Genomic DNA, 14,811 nt, shown 5'->3' with positions numbered 1-14,811 from the left:
AACACCAAAGAGTCAAAGTTGTGTCATATGAATATTATACTTTTCTACCAAATCCTATCTTCAGACAGTACTCCAAGATTACACAAATGTCACTGGGATTACACACGAATGTTACGGAACCAAAAGATGTAATCTAGATATGTCTTGGAAGTACGTGCCTTGAAAAGGGTTGAAGAAGAGTTGGAAAGATGGGTCACCTTGTAATTGATTTTTAAGTTTTTAAGTTTTTTTTTTTTTAAAAAAATATTTGTATAAACCGGCCGGTTTAGTAAAATACCGGCCGGTTCACCGGTTTTGACCGCCGGTTCAACACCTGTACCGTACCGGTTAGGGGCCCGGTTCACCGGTTTTCCGGTTGAACCGGCCGGTACGAAACGGTTTTTATAACTATGCTTATTATACATACTTCTCCAAATCATCTTAAAATTATAGAAAATGATATATATCACTTTTAAACTAATAATTATTAATAAACAAAGTCCCATACACAATTTTTTATAATATTAAATGATATGTAAGGGATATGTTATTTTTTTAAAAGCAATGAGTAAGAAGGTAGTACTATTATTTAATCATTTATCTATGTCCATTAGCTTAAAGTGAAAGGGGGGTAGAGTTTTAAATAAGTAGGTAGTATTATTATTTAAGCATAATTCTCCTAGTAAAACACACGTCGTGCACATTTACTTACCTGAAGAATGGTAAAACCTCTTATAGATTTATTTGCTAAGACAAATGTCATAAAAGGTTTCTCTCCAAGGTTTCGTTACTGTATTCTATATTTTTGAATGGCAATATTACGCAATACACAAGTTTAGGTAAATTTGATAGAGAAAAAGATTATGCATTCATAGTGTAAACTTTTTTACGTTATTAACATTCATATTATTACTGCATTCATAGAATATTATTACTGCATCATTCACATTCATATTTAATCATCATTGTTTCTTAAATAAAAACAATATAAATGAATAATGCACCAAGTGTATATAAATCTTTATATTTTCACTTGCATACATATTATAGTAAATTTGATATTATGAGCCCACAATGATAAAGGTAGATCTTAAAGCTTAGAAAACACTTGTAAGAAAAAATTAAAGAAAAGAGAGACATCTCTCTATAAACAATTAAACATCATTAAGACATCTCTCTAATTATTCAAAGATACTTGTCAAAATAGTCATCACATCACGTACCAACAAGACCTTTTCTACGTGCAGCATTGGTTGAGAAGAAAATTCACACACCCCGAAAGAGACTAGTTCCTTAACCATTAAGTGGGAGAATACCTTTGATAATACAAAAAAAATAGTCATTACATTTATCCAACAATCTATATTTATCCTGCTGCAAACGAAAAATATGACAATTGATAAATTGTGATCTGCTTTCAATACATATAACATTTCGAGAATTTTAACATAAATTTTTTAATCACAGTAAAAAGTGACCTACACATTGTTGAAATTAACAGGCTATATAATTATAAACTACAACCAGAATCTGCTTATTTCCAAAATGAAAAAAACTACACCCAGTCTTTGACCATCGTAGTTAAAAAACAGCTTTTCAAGGAAAAATGATTAATTAAGGAACAATGTGACTTAATTACCTATACAAAATTTGTAAGGTTAAATGTTAAAAATCAGCAGGCACAATGAAACACAGTACTGCTAAAACATCCTGCTTTTGTTGCAATCTTTCTCACACCTTTTTCATTATGAGACAATCCTCCATTAACAGGAGATAGGTGGATTCTATCCATGATGTTAACTCTAGGGGCCTCAAGAATTGCTTTAGGTAAAGTTAATGCATATTGCATGCCCCAAATTGAGAGTGGCCTCATATATATAAGGGAACGGTAGTGTCCATCCATTGTCCAACCCTCTGGAGTTTGAAACCAGTATCTGTCATAAGGGCAAAGGAGATCAATTAATTAAGAGAAAAAGATGTATACACTGGTAGTGTAACGATTTTTTACACCATCATTGCACCATCCACCATTCATTTTTAATTATCATTGACTCTTAAATAAAAGTAATACAAATGAATAGTGGATGATGTTTTTAATGTGTATAAATCTTTACACTGATAACACATGGATATTATGCTCAATAATTAATCTTTACACTAACAGTGTAGTGTGTTAGTCATGTGCTTATAGATCCAACTCCAACATAAAATAATAGAATTTGGCCTTTTGCGGCATCAAGAAATATACCCAGAGGAACAAGAATGCAAGCAAAACCACACAATTATAGATAGCAATGGACATAAGAAATTACCCGTATCCTTCTTCTGACCAGCCTGCTAGAAAAATACCCTCAGCAGTTGTGAAGGCCTCTTCTTCCATTCCTGCAAGGATCATTGTAGCAGCAACACCATAGGTTACACCCGTCCATATTTCTCGAGACTGCATGCAGGTATCGTCCACCTTTCCATTGGGATTCATGCCATTTACAGCACCCATCCTGCCTCCTTTAACTTTCATGACATTGAAATCATAAACCTTACGGAGAGCACTTTTGATCTTGAAATCATCGAAAAGGGGAGGCAGGCCTGAGGATGCTGTATACCATTGCCCAGCTAATTGATCTGCTTGAATGGATTTACTGTTACCACTTGATCCACTGTCATAGTTAAAATAGGAACCATTCCACAGTTTCTCTTCAAATGCCGGTTTAGCCTTCAAATACTTCCTTTTCATTGTTTCTGCAAAATCCTGGTCACCTAGTTGAAGGGCCATTGCAGCTGCAGCTTGAAGAGCAGCAAGCCAAAGACAACCACAATAAGCACTCACACCATGGACTGTCCATGTATCATATGTTTGATCAGGAAACCCATCATTCTCAATAAGACCATCATTATCTCTATCAAATTGGTCCATATACTCCATTGCGGTACGAACAGCAGGCCAAACATCAACTCCAAATGACATATCACCTGTTGCAGCAAAATCTCGATACACCTGAAGTACAAATTTTGGGTTCAAGTCCTTCCACTGACTTGTATCATGAATGTTATATGCATTCATTTCATGCCATGGATCATGCATACCCAAATCATGAGGTACAGCCCCTCTGACCTTTCGAATTCCCCAGTTTCCCTCTGCCAGAAACTTTACTTTTCTTCCATCCTCGGACAAGACAGCTTTAGCAAAATCACGCTGTATATTTAATTCAATCCTGGGAAAGAGCTCAAGAAGGGCAAATGAAGCATAGAAGTGTACATCATATGTGCACCACATGACATACTCCACACCTTCCAAGTACAAGAACCTTCCAACGTCATTATCATATTCTTGGTCTGTCATTATTAAAGATTGCAGAGCGGTTGTGGAGTTCCCTTCTCTAAAAGTTTCCACCGACTCATTTTCATCAGACACATCTCCAACATCTTGTTCATCCACATGATATTGTCCATTAGTAGCAGTAGAATCATAGGAATTATCTGCACCTTGTGGGCAGTCTACTCTAGCTTCAGTTACTTTGACAGTTGAACATTCCAAGTCTTTTGGCTGACCATGGTCATTACCCATATTCAAAGATAGCAGAGGAGAATCTGGCACAAAAGTCAAAGAAATCTTAATGCTTTTACTAAGGCTAAATGACAATAGACACCACCAATGACAAACTATACTTTCATTTAAGATTACCCGACTGCAATACAACACACTTATATTCATACATACCAATCCAAATTGTTCCTCCAGCAACGAGAAAGTAGAGTTCATTAAACAATGTAAACTTGTACCTGTTAAAGAAAAATTAATAAATTATCCACTCATATAGACAGGATAAAATAGCCAATAGCACCTATGTTTAATTTAAAACATAAAATCACAGCATATTTTGGTAAATAATACGACGGCAGCAGGTGCCTGGTTGGATCTGGTGTTTTGTGATTACTTATAACTTATGTATCCTATAAACCAAACCTCTGAATAAAGGAGACTAATACTGTGAAATGTGTGTGTGTGGAGATCTCTTTGCTTCAAAAGTGATGGAGACCATACGAATAGACATTGAAGCTTCTCAACAATTTTGAAATGCAATTCTTTATAAACAAAAGAGCTCAATGCTAGCTACAAAAAGCAAGTTTTGCTTTATGACTTGTACATACACCTCTTCCTTAAAAGCCTAGAAAATTTGACAATAGAATAATAAATTACCCAGTAATGACCCATAGCACAAGCATAAAACGCTTGGGGAAATGTTAATACTTTAACTGAGAATTTTATTTTAATGTTTTATAAAATAAAAAATTCATCAAGACAAAGAGGAGATTACAAAAAGTTAGTAGGATAAGAGATCCTCCTAACAAGATAAAAATTGAACAAACATACAAAGAAAGAACAATGAACCAAAGCTACCCAATCTCTCAACATTTTTGGAACAGAAACCTTGTAATAAGACAATAGACTTCACGCTAAGTAGAAGCCAAATGCCATCCTAATGACTCTAATCTTATCACAGGAGAGCTGCTCATCTAAAAACAGTTAAACTGAGAATTACCATTCTGGTAGTTTCTCATCCTTGAGAACAGGACTTTGCCATTTCTCAATCTCTTCTTCCCACCGTTTGTAATCTGTTTCGAATTCAAAACATAACAAGGTCTTTAAATGTCACAGAAGAAAATCTTAAATTACTTAAGAGATGGCCATGTCCTTTCTCTTTTGATGTGATTAAATTTAACAGGAATACAAGTAGACCACAGGCCTAAAGCAAGTTTCAATCAAAACAGACAACATACGTGTTAAAGCATCATGGGCCAAGTCCGCTGCTGCTCCCTCAGAAGCCCCATAAAATTTTGTATATCTCCTGCAGTAAAAAAACCGAACTTATCAAAATAAAATCATACAAGAGAAACAGAGGTTGTAGGTATGTTGCATGTCTTGCAATCTTATGCAAAGGAAATATTTATATCTTATTATTACCTAAAAAAATTCCATATAGAAAGAAGGCACAACTCTTCCCCCTTCAGAAAGATTTGAAGGGTATTAAAATTTTAAGCTGATCTAAAATCAAGTAAGTGTGATGCTAATAATTTTAAGATATTGTTTAACTTTTGTTTAGGAAAATTGATGTTTTACTAGGATCATGCAGTGCAGAACAAAAAAGCAAGATAATCTGATATACTGGAACCAAGAAAAGGAGGGCAACAAGACCTTAATATCAAGAGACATATTGGCAGTTTTTTTATATACGCTCTTAAAATAAAGCAAAAGTTAATTCACTTGGATAATATACTGAAAGGAACATCCATCCACATTCCAAAAGCCAAGTACATGGGGTATCAAATTATAGTAATTACCCACTTTAATCACAAGGGCTTTGCTTTCTCCTAACAGAAATGAAAATATCATTCTCCCATAAAGCCAAAATGAAACAAATGTCACTTCACAGAAAGTAGCATAAACCATATTTTGAATAGAAAAATATAACACTTAACATTTGTATGTAGATAATATATGCATTTAAAACTATTGTTTAATTTAAAATTTACGAAAGTTGTTCAAGGATAAATATTCACTACCTAAAATATTCTCTTATAACATTGATTACCTGTGGTATGTGCTGCCTTTGGAGAACTTCACTTTTGGAGATGACCATGCAAGACTAAATGCAACAGTGCATTTTCCTTGGGGTTCCACCCATGCCGAAGCTGAAACAGCAGCACATAGTGTCTCTCCAGGTGATGATGGCATGCTAGGGCCAGAAGAGAAATTCTCCCGATCAAATTGTCCATCCTTAATATACAACCATTTCCATTAGAATCAACCTTGTATACTCTCCAGGACAAAGATATTTGGAAGAAGTTAATGGTGAACAACTGAACAATAAATATCATTTAGAAATCCCAAAACACGAGTTATCAGTACCTGCACCATTTTATGCCACATGTCTTTCGCAGTCACACTACTTCCTTCGGACAGCCCAAAACATGGCAAAACAGAAACACTAACATTCTGTGTTTCACTTGCAGCTATTGCAAAAGTAACAGGAGGGTTGCCTTTTGCTGTCCTGCAATATTGTAATAACCTTTAGGATTAAGAGTATTTCCTCTAAAATAATCATTTAGATAGCATTTTTGGAGACTGGAGACCCCAACTACAAATACATACATGGTCATTGTGTATATACATGCATACAAATATGACGAGCCTAATAGTCAAAACTTTCTGCATAGCAAGTAAAATATAAACAGTATAAAAAAGAAGTTATTGCTTCGAAAATAAGGAAAAATTAACATTGAAGAATTTGAAATTCCTTAATAAGTGGTTATTCCCCTATAATTGATGAATCATATTAGTGTTGACTTTTCTTCTCGTCAACGATTACTCCAACGGAGATTTCTTTTGGTTATTATATGAAGATGAAACATTTATAATAAGTAGATAACCCTCCCCTATGAGTTGTTTTTGGGGTGGAGCTGGCCCAATTATTTTAATATGGTATTAGAGCCTTGCAGTGTTGTCAAATGGCGGATTGCAGTGGTGGTTTTCAGCAGAACGCCATCAGCATGTAAAATATGGCGCTAACTGATGGCGTCCGCCATTTGGAGGTTTTGGTCTGCCATGATGCTCTATGGTGGGTTTTCTAGGGTTTTCAGGTTTTTAAGGATAATTCTGAGTTTTATCCAAAAGTTAAGGAAGATTTTGGCTTTTACCCAATAAGTTAAAAAGCCTAAATTAAAAAATAGGACCCTCACTCTCATTCTCAATTTGAAGCTCTCCTTTCTCCCCTTCCTCTCTCTAACTCACTCATTGTCGCCAACGCGAACAAAAACTCTTCTTCATTTTTGTTCTTTCTTCATTCTCTGAGGTAAAAACCTCAACACTTCTTCTATCTTCTTTATTGAGAAAAAAAAGACAAACTTAACTTATCCACTCAAAGAAAAAAATAACGTATGAAGGCTTGCAAATCCTATTTTGATCAAACTAAATTCCAATGAAGCAGTGTCATGCTTAGATAACCCAAACCAGGAAGTGAATCTGCCTACTACTAGTTCTTATTTCTATTTTTATTTTGGGAGATCAAATCTAAGACCATTGGACCACATCACATTACCATGACATAATGTGTAATCCCAAATGATTAAAAATCTGTTCCGCCTTTCCTAATTAGGGTGAGCTCTCAAACTCAACTTACGTAGTCAAGGGAAACGCATTCTAGTTCATATCAGGTTCAGCTTGTTCATAAGGATACAAGCAAGCTTAATCAAGCCTGAGCTGCAAGAGCAACTTTAAGCATTGAGGTATGAACTACAAAGAGAAATATGCAAACCAACCGTCATATATAGCTATAAGGTTTGATAACTTGCTTGTGATGTAGAAGTACACCGGAGACTCCATCTTCAGCTCTATGAACAAAAAAAGAAAAGGATGAGTTAAAATATTGCTTAAAGCTTGTGCTATATAAAAACTTACACATATCAAATTAGGAGGAGGGGACTTACATGAAAGGTTCATTCACATGATCTCCTGCCAAGTGTGAGTTTCCACCAATGGAATTCTGCAGAAAATTAATATAGATGATTATTTTATCCATGACCCAATTACTGCATGGATTAATTTACAAATTAGCATCATGTGCCTTTTGTGACAAGTTGAAAGAACAATTCAGAAATAAATATCTTACCGCCCAAGTAAACAGAAGGCTGACTTTGGCTCTTTCTTTACCAGTATTTACCAACTGCAGAAAAAAACAAGTAAAACACTTCAATAAGCCAGGAAATATACTTCATATCAAACAATATCACAGTATGCACACAAAATGTGCAGTGCAGAAAATTAAATCCTCGGCTCACTTCAAATAGAAAATGAATTGTAAAATTCAATGAAATGCAAAACTCAAAAAAACAGGTTGTGCAGAAAAGAAATCATGAAAGAAACAAAAAGAAATCTTTCCTCCTGTGTTCATAATGTTCAAGCCAAGCTCGACAATTGAAAGCTGAGAAAAGAGAAAAAATTCCCAACACTTCGAGTCAAATCCAATCTTGTTAACAACATTCCAATATCAAAAGCATATCCTACATTGGCCTTTACTTCTTAATAGTTCTTCCTTCAACCTCCCTAGTCCCTTCTTTACAACTTCTCCATATATGGATCCCTTTGTGTCTTGATGCTTTTCCTGTACCCTACATTGGCAATTCTACATGAGGTTTCCTCCCAACTAGCGCAAATAGTATTGTTGTCAGTGTCACCAACGATCCAACCTTCCTACCAGCCTTGTAACTGCCCTTACCGAATAACCTTTTGTTCTTGTTGCTCTTGCTGACTCCCCTCTTGCTCCAACAACCTGATCATCATATCATTGCACTATACACATTCATAAGGAATGGTGGCTTTCTTTGAAAGAGATGTATAGTAACTGTTAAAGTATTTAAGCCCCACGTCGCTTAATAAAATGAGCCAAGAGTCATTTATAATAACTTGGGTAACCCTCCCCTTACGAGCTAGCTTTTAGGGTGGTATTAGGCCCAACTATTCTAACATGGTATCAGAGCCTACCTCGATATTGTGCCACCCACAAATGTCCATTCTTGCAAAATTTCACACTTCGGGTGGATCATTCTTTTTTTTATAGGCAAATGCTAGTATGTTAGTATTTTTTGTATTGGGTGGGATTTGAACCCTCAACCTCCTTATCACTCCACTCCTTAAGCCATCCACCCTAACCACTTGACCACCTTATGATTCGCTCTAGGTGGAACATTCATGGGAATGAGAAGGTGTGTTAAATATTAAAGCCCCACATCGCTTAATAATGAGCCAGAAGGTATTTATAGGAACTTAGGAAATCCTCCCTCTATGAGCTAGCTTTGAGAAGGAGTTAGGCCAATGGCTTTACACCACGTTGGGAATGTGAGGGATAATGACTTTATTCAGCAAATGAGTTCGAAATTGGACAAAGGATTTCATTTGACAAAACCCGAGAAGGGACACGAGTCAAACAGATGTAACTACGTTGTGACAATCAGTTGAATACAATGCATCCAACCCAAATCTTAATAAGCGGACCAAACATATACGGGTGATTGTCATTTCAAACAACTTAAAAACCATAAAAAATATTAAGGAAGTCAACCATTCCTTTTTTGACAGGTAAATGACAATAGGTGAAGTAAATTACATACCGTATAAACAAAAACAGCAGCAGGTAGACTGCTTTCTCTATAATTATGTGGTATGAATGGAGATATCTGCCGGCATGAAACTTTTAGTTCTGGGTCTGGCTCACCTACAAATAAGAAAACTGTCAATGAAGAATTCACAAGGATCATACACATTGAGCAAAGAAAGAACTAAAAAATGAAGATACCATCATAAATTGTCCAAGCTCTTGGAAACAAAGCATGATAAGTTGAGTGCTGGCCATTTAGATTCCATCCCCATGATGATATACCTGGATCATCGGCTCCCTTGCGAGATCTTAAAAAGAATAGCATTAAAATTTAGTCCATGGATAAGTATCCATATCTATACAGCACCCAAAAATGCCAAATAGCCTTGTTAAGCAGAACCTAGACTTCAAAATATACTCATTGCCCATCACAGAATAATGTCATGCTGAGTTGGCCACTGAGATACTTTTGTCACGAATGAATGTAATATCCATGAAACACCGTTTTCCCAACTTCCTATAAATTTGTACTCACCCTAAACAATCATGCTGTCCAGGAGCCAAAACTGATGCAAAACTTTTGTTTCCTCCATCTCTGCTTATAAAAATCTGCAATAGAATAAGTAAATAATTTATGGAGCACATAATCTGAATATAAAGCACAGTTCAAAATCAAATAGACATAAAGACCACAGGTTCCTCTTGGTGTCTGTCTACTTTCCAGATTTATTCCAAATTATGATGTAAACTCTTTTACTTTTTTATCGATTAATTTGTGATGCTTGCCATTACAACTGAAAAGATTTCACTTGTTTAATTGCAGCATTCTTGGACATGACACAAATATTCAGAAGAAAAGAAAGCAATTTACAATATTACCTCTGTACCTCAGCATTTTCTGACTCTGATTTCATATATCCCAACAACAACTAAATCATGTCCCAAAAATTAAATAAATAAACTTGAAAGGATTTAATTGCTACTTAAACTTTTCCCTAACTTCCTCAATAGCTTATAGACAAAGGTTATCTTCTATCTACCAAGGCACTAAGATTCCTTCAACTCATAAACAGGCAAACTGCAGCAGCAAGACCCTTTTTTGCTGAAAACTGCAGATCATTTGTACAGAATTTATACCATGCATGTGTGTGCAAAATTAATATAGTAATTTGATATGATTCGCTTCAGCAGTTACACTTTTAGTGAAATTGTAGCAAGATGATCAGTAAAATAAATCCACACATCCACATAAGTCAATTCTAAAAAAATATAATCATGTTTAAGGGCATAGAATTAAAGAATATAACAGAGGTCAGCTGTAGTAAGTGGAAGAACAGAACTTACAGAGAACTGGTTGGCCATGACAGGTGAGGCTTCACATACACCAGGAATAATTTGCCATTGCCGAAACTCACCTCTAAATCCCCTTGATATGCTGCCACTTCTGTGTAGGTATAAACAATTTAATGGTTAATCTATTGTAAAATAACAGACAGGATTAACCACTCAAGTGATTAATGAGATCCTTTCAATTGGACTACATCATACCCCATTCCTCCAAGTGGAACTCCTTGAGTTGCAGATGGCTTGCAACTTTCTCGATTGAAAGGATCTATAGGTGCTTTCTGCAGAAATCAGAACAATGAACTAAAGTATGTGATATTAAGTTTCTACATTCCAATCTAAAGTGTGTTTATAGGAAGGGATCTACTTGCTCTAGGAGTATGTTTTAGACACTTACACCATTGAATAACTTCTTATAGAAAGCAAAGTTAACCAATCCAACCATTGAACCATGTTATATTCTCTTGAAGATCATGCATAACAAATTTTAGACAAACTACAAATTCATATTAGGTAATCTAATAGTAGACATTCACTTATATTTAAAAAAAAAATAATACGTGAAAATAAAGTGATGCGACAAAGTATCAGCTAGTTTTAAAATTTTATGAAGTTGGTCTCCTCATGAGAACTAAAATCCAAAGGTTGGATTGATGAAATTATTCAATAGGGTAAGTGGGTTCACACCTTACATACATATATATATATATATTCGAAGAGAGAGAAAGAGCAATGGATGACCATAGGATGAAGGAGAAATTGAAATTTACCCTTCCATGAGAAGCCTCTTCCCTAACATATGACCACATGCGTACACCTAATTTAACCTGGAATTTAGAAGTTCAGTTCACATGAGAAATAGAAAGACATCAATATAAAAAATGGTAGCTCAGCGCACGAGGCTCCCACCTAGTGGGGTCCAAAGAGAGCATATGTATGCAAACTCATTCTCGCAAGCGTTTCCAAGATTTGAATCCATGACCTACAACAGGTCACAAGTCAAGCAATTTTACCATTGCATCGAAGCTGACCCTCGAGAGAAACATTGATATCCTTAAAAAATATTATATGCAAAGGACTCCAAATATCAAACAAATCAATTCATTCCATGATAGTTAGAGATAGAAAACACTTGCCATCTTGATAGCTTCCATAAAAGTGACACTAAACTCCTTAAGAAGATTAGCATGGCTGTTTAATTTCCTTCTCCAAGCTTGTTCAGGTGGAGCTGCATCATCAAAATCAAGCTGCACAAATCACACAGATCACTTCAAACGTGGCACCACCAATCGCCTAAACTAAAACATTCATTTAACTAATCTTTTTTCCCCATCATTTAGTAGTAACCGATACACTGTTTTAAAATACACTCCACAACCACAATTGCCGCCACAATATTGGAGTCTCCACAATAACATCACGAACCTAATTGCCGCAACCACAACCGCAAATTAAAAAACGGTAATAAGTAACTAACTCATGCATTGAAAAACTCAACAATCAGATTTCCACATCATTATTTTTCCAATAATTTATATGACATCAAGAGAGAGAGAGAGAGAAACACTTACGAGGTGCAAAGTGGATTTACTGATATACTCCTGAGCAGGCCATGAATTCTTCCTACTATGAAAAAGGCTTCCACTAACCATTCTGCTACTGCTTCTGCTTCTGATTCCTAATATATTCAAAATGGATGAAGAATATATTGTATTTGATCTCTAAGAAAAACAAAGAACGGAGAAACGAAGAGAGAGATTGAAGCAACACAGTTATGGAAGACTGAGTTCCAGATTCGATTCGATAATGAATGCCCTCCGAGTCAATCACTCGTTCTTCCTCAATTGGATTGAGTTTATAACTCGGATCGCTCAGGGCAATGGAGAATAACTCATCAAATAATGATAATAATGAAAAGAGAATAGAGGATAATAAATAGCTCTATAGGAGTTAGGACCAGACCTCTTTATTCTTATTTATGATTAATGTTTATTACTCCATTACCTCGGGGTGAGTGGGACTCTTCACTTGATTTGGTCCAATTTTGGGTATTAGTAACATTATCTCATCAGCACATCTTTTCTTTTGATGGTTCTATCTCAACAAGTGTCACTCGTTCAAGGAACAAAAACAATCGAAATAGACACAAGAAAATAAGATTTGACTAATTGTGTCTACGTGCCGGAGCATTGAGCGGCTACACTATATATTATTTGAGAATAAAGATCAGTATTTGACTATTTTTCTTCTTTATTACATTATGTTTACATAAATATATGGTCATCTACCCCGATCCCTTCAGATCAACACAAACTCATAACTTATATTGTTGTTATCTAGAGATATAAGTCATTGCACAACAATCTCCACCTTGACGAATATTATCAATCTCCATCTTCCGCCATTGGGTTAGGGGCACTCCATAGTCCAACATGAGTAAATGTTCAGCAAGCTTAGGCAATGCCTGAACTTGTCCATGGTACCGGGTTGGTTAGCATATCAGCTGCATTTTCTGAAGTGTGAACCTTCTACACTAGTATCTGTCCACAAGCTACCAACTCTCTGATCTTGTGAAATCTCATATCAATATGTTTGGTCCTATCATGATACACCTGGTTCTTTGCAAAGAAGATAATACTCTGACTGTCACAATGCAGTGGAACTCCACTTTCTCAATGTCTAACTCATTTACTAGCCCCATAAGCCACAAGGCTTCCTTAGAAGCTTCACCAGCTGTCATGTACTCTGCTTCAGTTGTGGACATAGCAACAATAGACTGAAGTGATGATCTCCACATAATTGGTCACCTGTAAGGGTGAAGACAAACCCCATTGTGGACCTTCTATCATCCAAGTCACCTGCATAGTCCGAATCAACATAACCAATAACTAAAGACTTACTCTATTTGCTACCAAACATGATACCGAGACCTGTAGTCCCCTTCAAATATCTGAAAATTCATTTGATTGTTTTTCAATGTTGCTTCCCTGATTTCGACATGTACTTGCATACTTGACTAACTGATTGTGCTAAGTCTGGTCTAGTACAAACCATAACATACATCAAGCAACCCACTGCACTGACATGTGGAATCTTTAACATGCATTTCTTCTCTTCATCTATCTTTGGACACTGATATAGGAAAAACTTGAAGTGATTTGCCAATGGAGTGCTCACTACTTTAGCATTGCTCATATCAAATCTCTTTAAGATCTTTTCAACATAGTTTTGTTGGAAGAGCCATAGTTTTCTAGCTCATCTATCCCTGTGAATCTCCATCCCAAGAATCTTCCTAGCAACCCCTAAATCTTTCATGTCAAACTCTTTACCTAGCATGACTTTCAACTTATCAATATATCATCAACATAAAGTAGCATAAAAATAAAAGAACCATCACCAAGGCTTCTGACATAAATACAACAATTATACTCACGACACTTATAACCAAGCTTCAACAAATAAGTGTCAAACTGCTTGTACCAGTGTCTCGGAGACTGCTTCAACCCATATAGAGACTGCTTCAACCCATATAGAGACTTCTTCAACTTGCAAACCAAGTGACTATGTCCAACTGCACTGAACTCATCTGGTTGTGTCATATAAATTTTCTCCTCTAATTCACCATGGAGAAAGGTAGTCTTCACATCCATCTGTTCTAAGTGCATATCTTGGTTGGCTACCAAGGCAAGCACGACCCTGATAGAAGTGTTTCACCACTGGGGAGAAAATCTCACTGTAGTCGATCCCCTTCTGCTGTGAATACCCTTTTGCTACAAGACAAGCCTTGAATTTTTCTCCTTCTTTTTCTGCTACTGCTAACTTTCTCTTGTACACCCACTTGCACTCAACTACACGCTTGTTTGGGGGCAATGGAACAAGCTCCCAAATTTGGTTCTTCTATAAAGACTCCATCTCCTCCATCATGACACTCATCTATTATTCTTTCTCATGACTGTTTATAGCATATTGAAAGCTACATGGATCTCCTGAACTGATATGGAGAGCAACTAAAGTCATATCCTCAAAGCCATATCTCTCTAGAGGTTTGATAAGACGTTTATCCCTGTCTCTAGCAAGTAGATACTCCTGCACACATGAACTCTCTGCATGAGAATCATCATGTTCTTGAATTGAACTAGTGCATGGTTCCTTGGCTTTATTCAACTGAACCATTTCATTGATCACTAGAATCATATTTGATCCCAAAGTCTCTCCATTTGGCATGGGCACCTCTGTCATGGGCACCTCTGTCAAATCTGATTATTTCATAATTAAATCTTCATCAAACACTGCATCTCTGCTCAACACCACCTTTCTGGTAAATCCAATGAAGATA

General features: G+C 35.9%; 1 protein-coding gene across 3 annotated transcripts; it reads right to left on the bottom strand.

The window, feature by feature from the left end:
- LOC109346126 (non-lysosomal glucosylceramidase-like) lies at positions 1,210–12,385 on the bottom strand. 3 transcript variants are annotated; one of them, XM_019585524.1, is made up of 19 exons: positions 12,047–12,385; positions 11,612–11,722; positions 11,246–11,302; positions 10,680–10,756; positions 10,476–10,575; positions 9,667–9,740; positions 9,330–9,439; positions 9,145–9,248; positions 7,647–7,700; positions 7,465–7,520; positions 7,330–7,368; positions 5,888–6,029; positions 5,571–5,755; positions 4,759–4,826; positions 4,521–4,593; positions 3,698–3,759; positions 2,292–3,567; positions 1,619–1,913; positions 1,210–1,295 (listed from the first exon to the last, which is right to left on the bottom strand). In XM_019585524.1, exons 1-18 carry the CDS (start codon positions 12,125–12,127, stop codon positions 1,652–1,654), a joined length of 2,931 nt encoding a protein of 976 aa, XP_019441069.1. In that variant the 5' UTR covers positions 12,128–12,385; the 3' UTR covers positions 1,210–1,295; positions 1,619–1,651. The 3 variants fall into 3 exon arrangements, with proteins under 3 accessions (XP_019441069.1, XP_019441068.1, XP_019441070.1); XM_019585523.1 differs by lacking the exon at positions 1,210–1,295 and having other exon boundaries at positions 1,353–1,913; XM_019585525.1 differs by lacking the exons at positions 1,210–1,295; positions 11,246–11,302; positions 11,612–11,722; positions 12,047–12,385 and having other exon boundaries at positions 1,437–1,913; positions 10,626–10,717.

Source organism: Lupinus angustifolius, chromosome LG04 (assembly GCF_001865875.1).
Source record: "Lupinus angustifolius cultivar Tanjil chromosome LG04, LupAngTanjil_v1.0, whole genome shotgun sequence".
Taxonomy (NCBI): Eukaryota; Viridiplantae; Streptophyta; class Magnoliopsida; order Fabales; family Fabaceae; genus Lupinus; species Lupinus angustifolius.
This window is presented reverse-complemented; position numbering and strand designations above follow the sequence as displayed.

Bases quoted from the DNA above. Each gene is read 5' to 3' on its own strand.
- LOC109346126 (XM_019585524.1), bottom strand. From the start codon at position 12,127: ATGGTTAGTGGAAGCCTTTTTCATAGTAGGAAGAATTCATGGCCTGCT. The intron at 7,521-7,646 runs GTAAGATATTTA...AATTTTCTGCAG, and splicing joins GCCTTCTGTTTACTTGGGCG to AATTCCATTGGTGGAAACTC. The intron at 6,030-7,329 runs GCAAGTTATCAA...ACAATATTGCAG, and splicing joins GGTGTACTTCTACATCACAA to GACAGCAAAAGGCAACCCTC.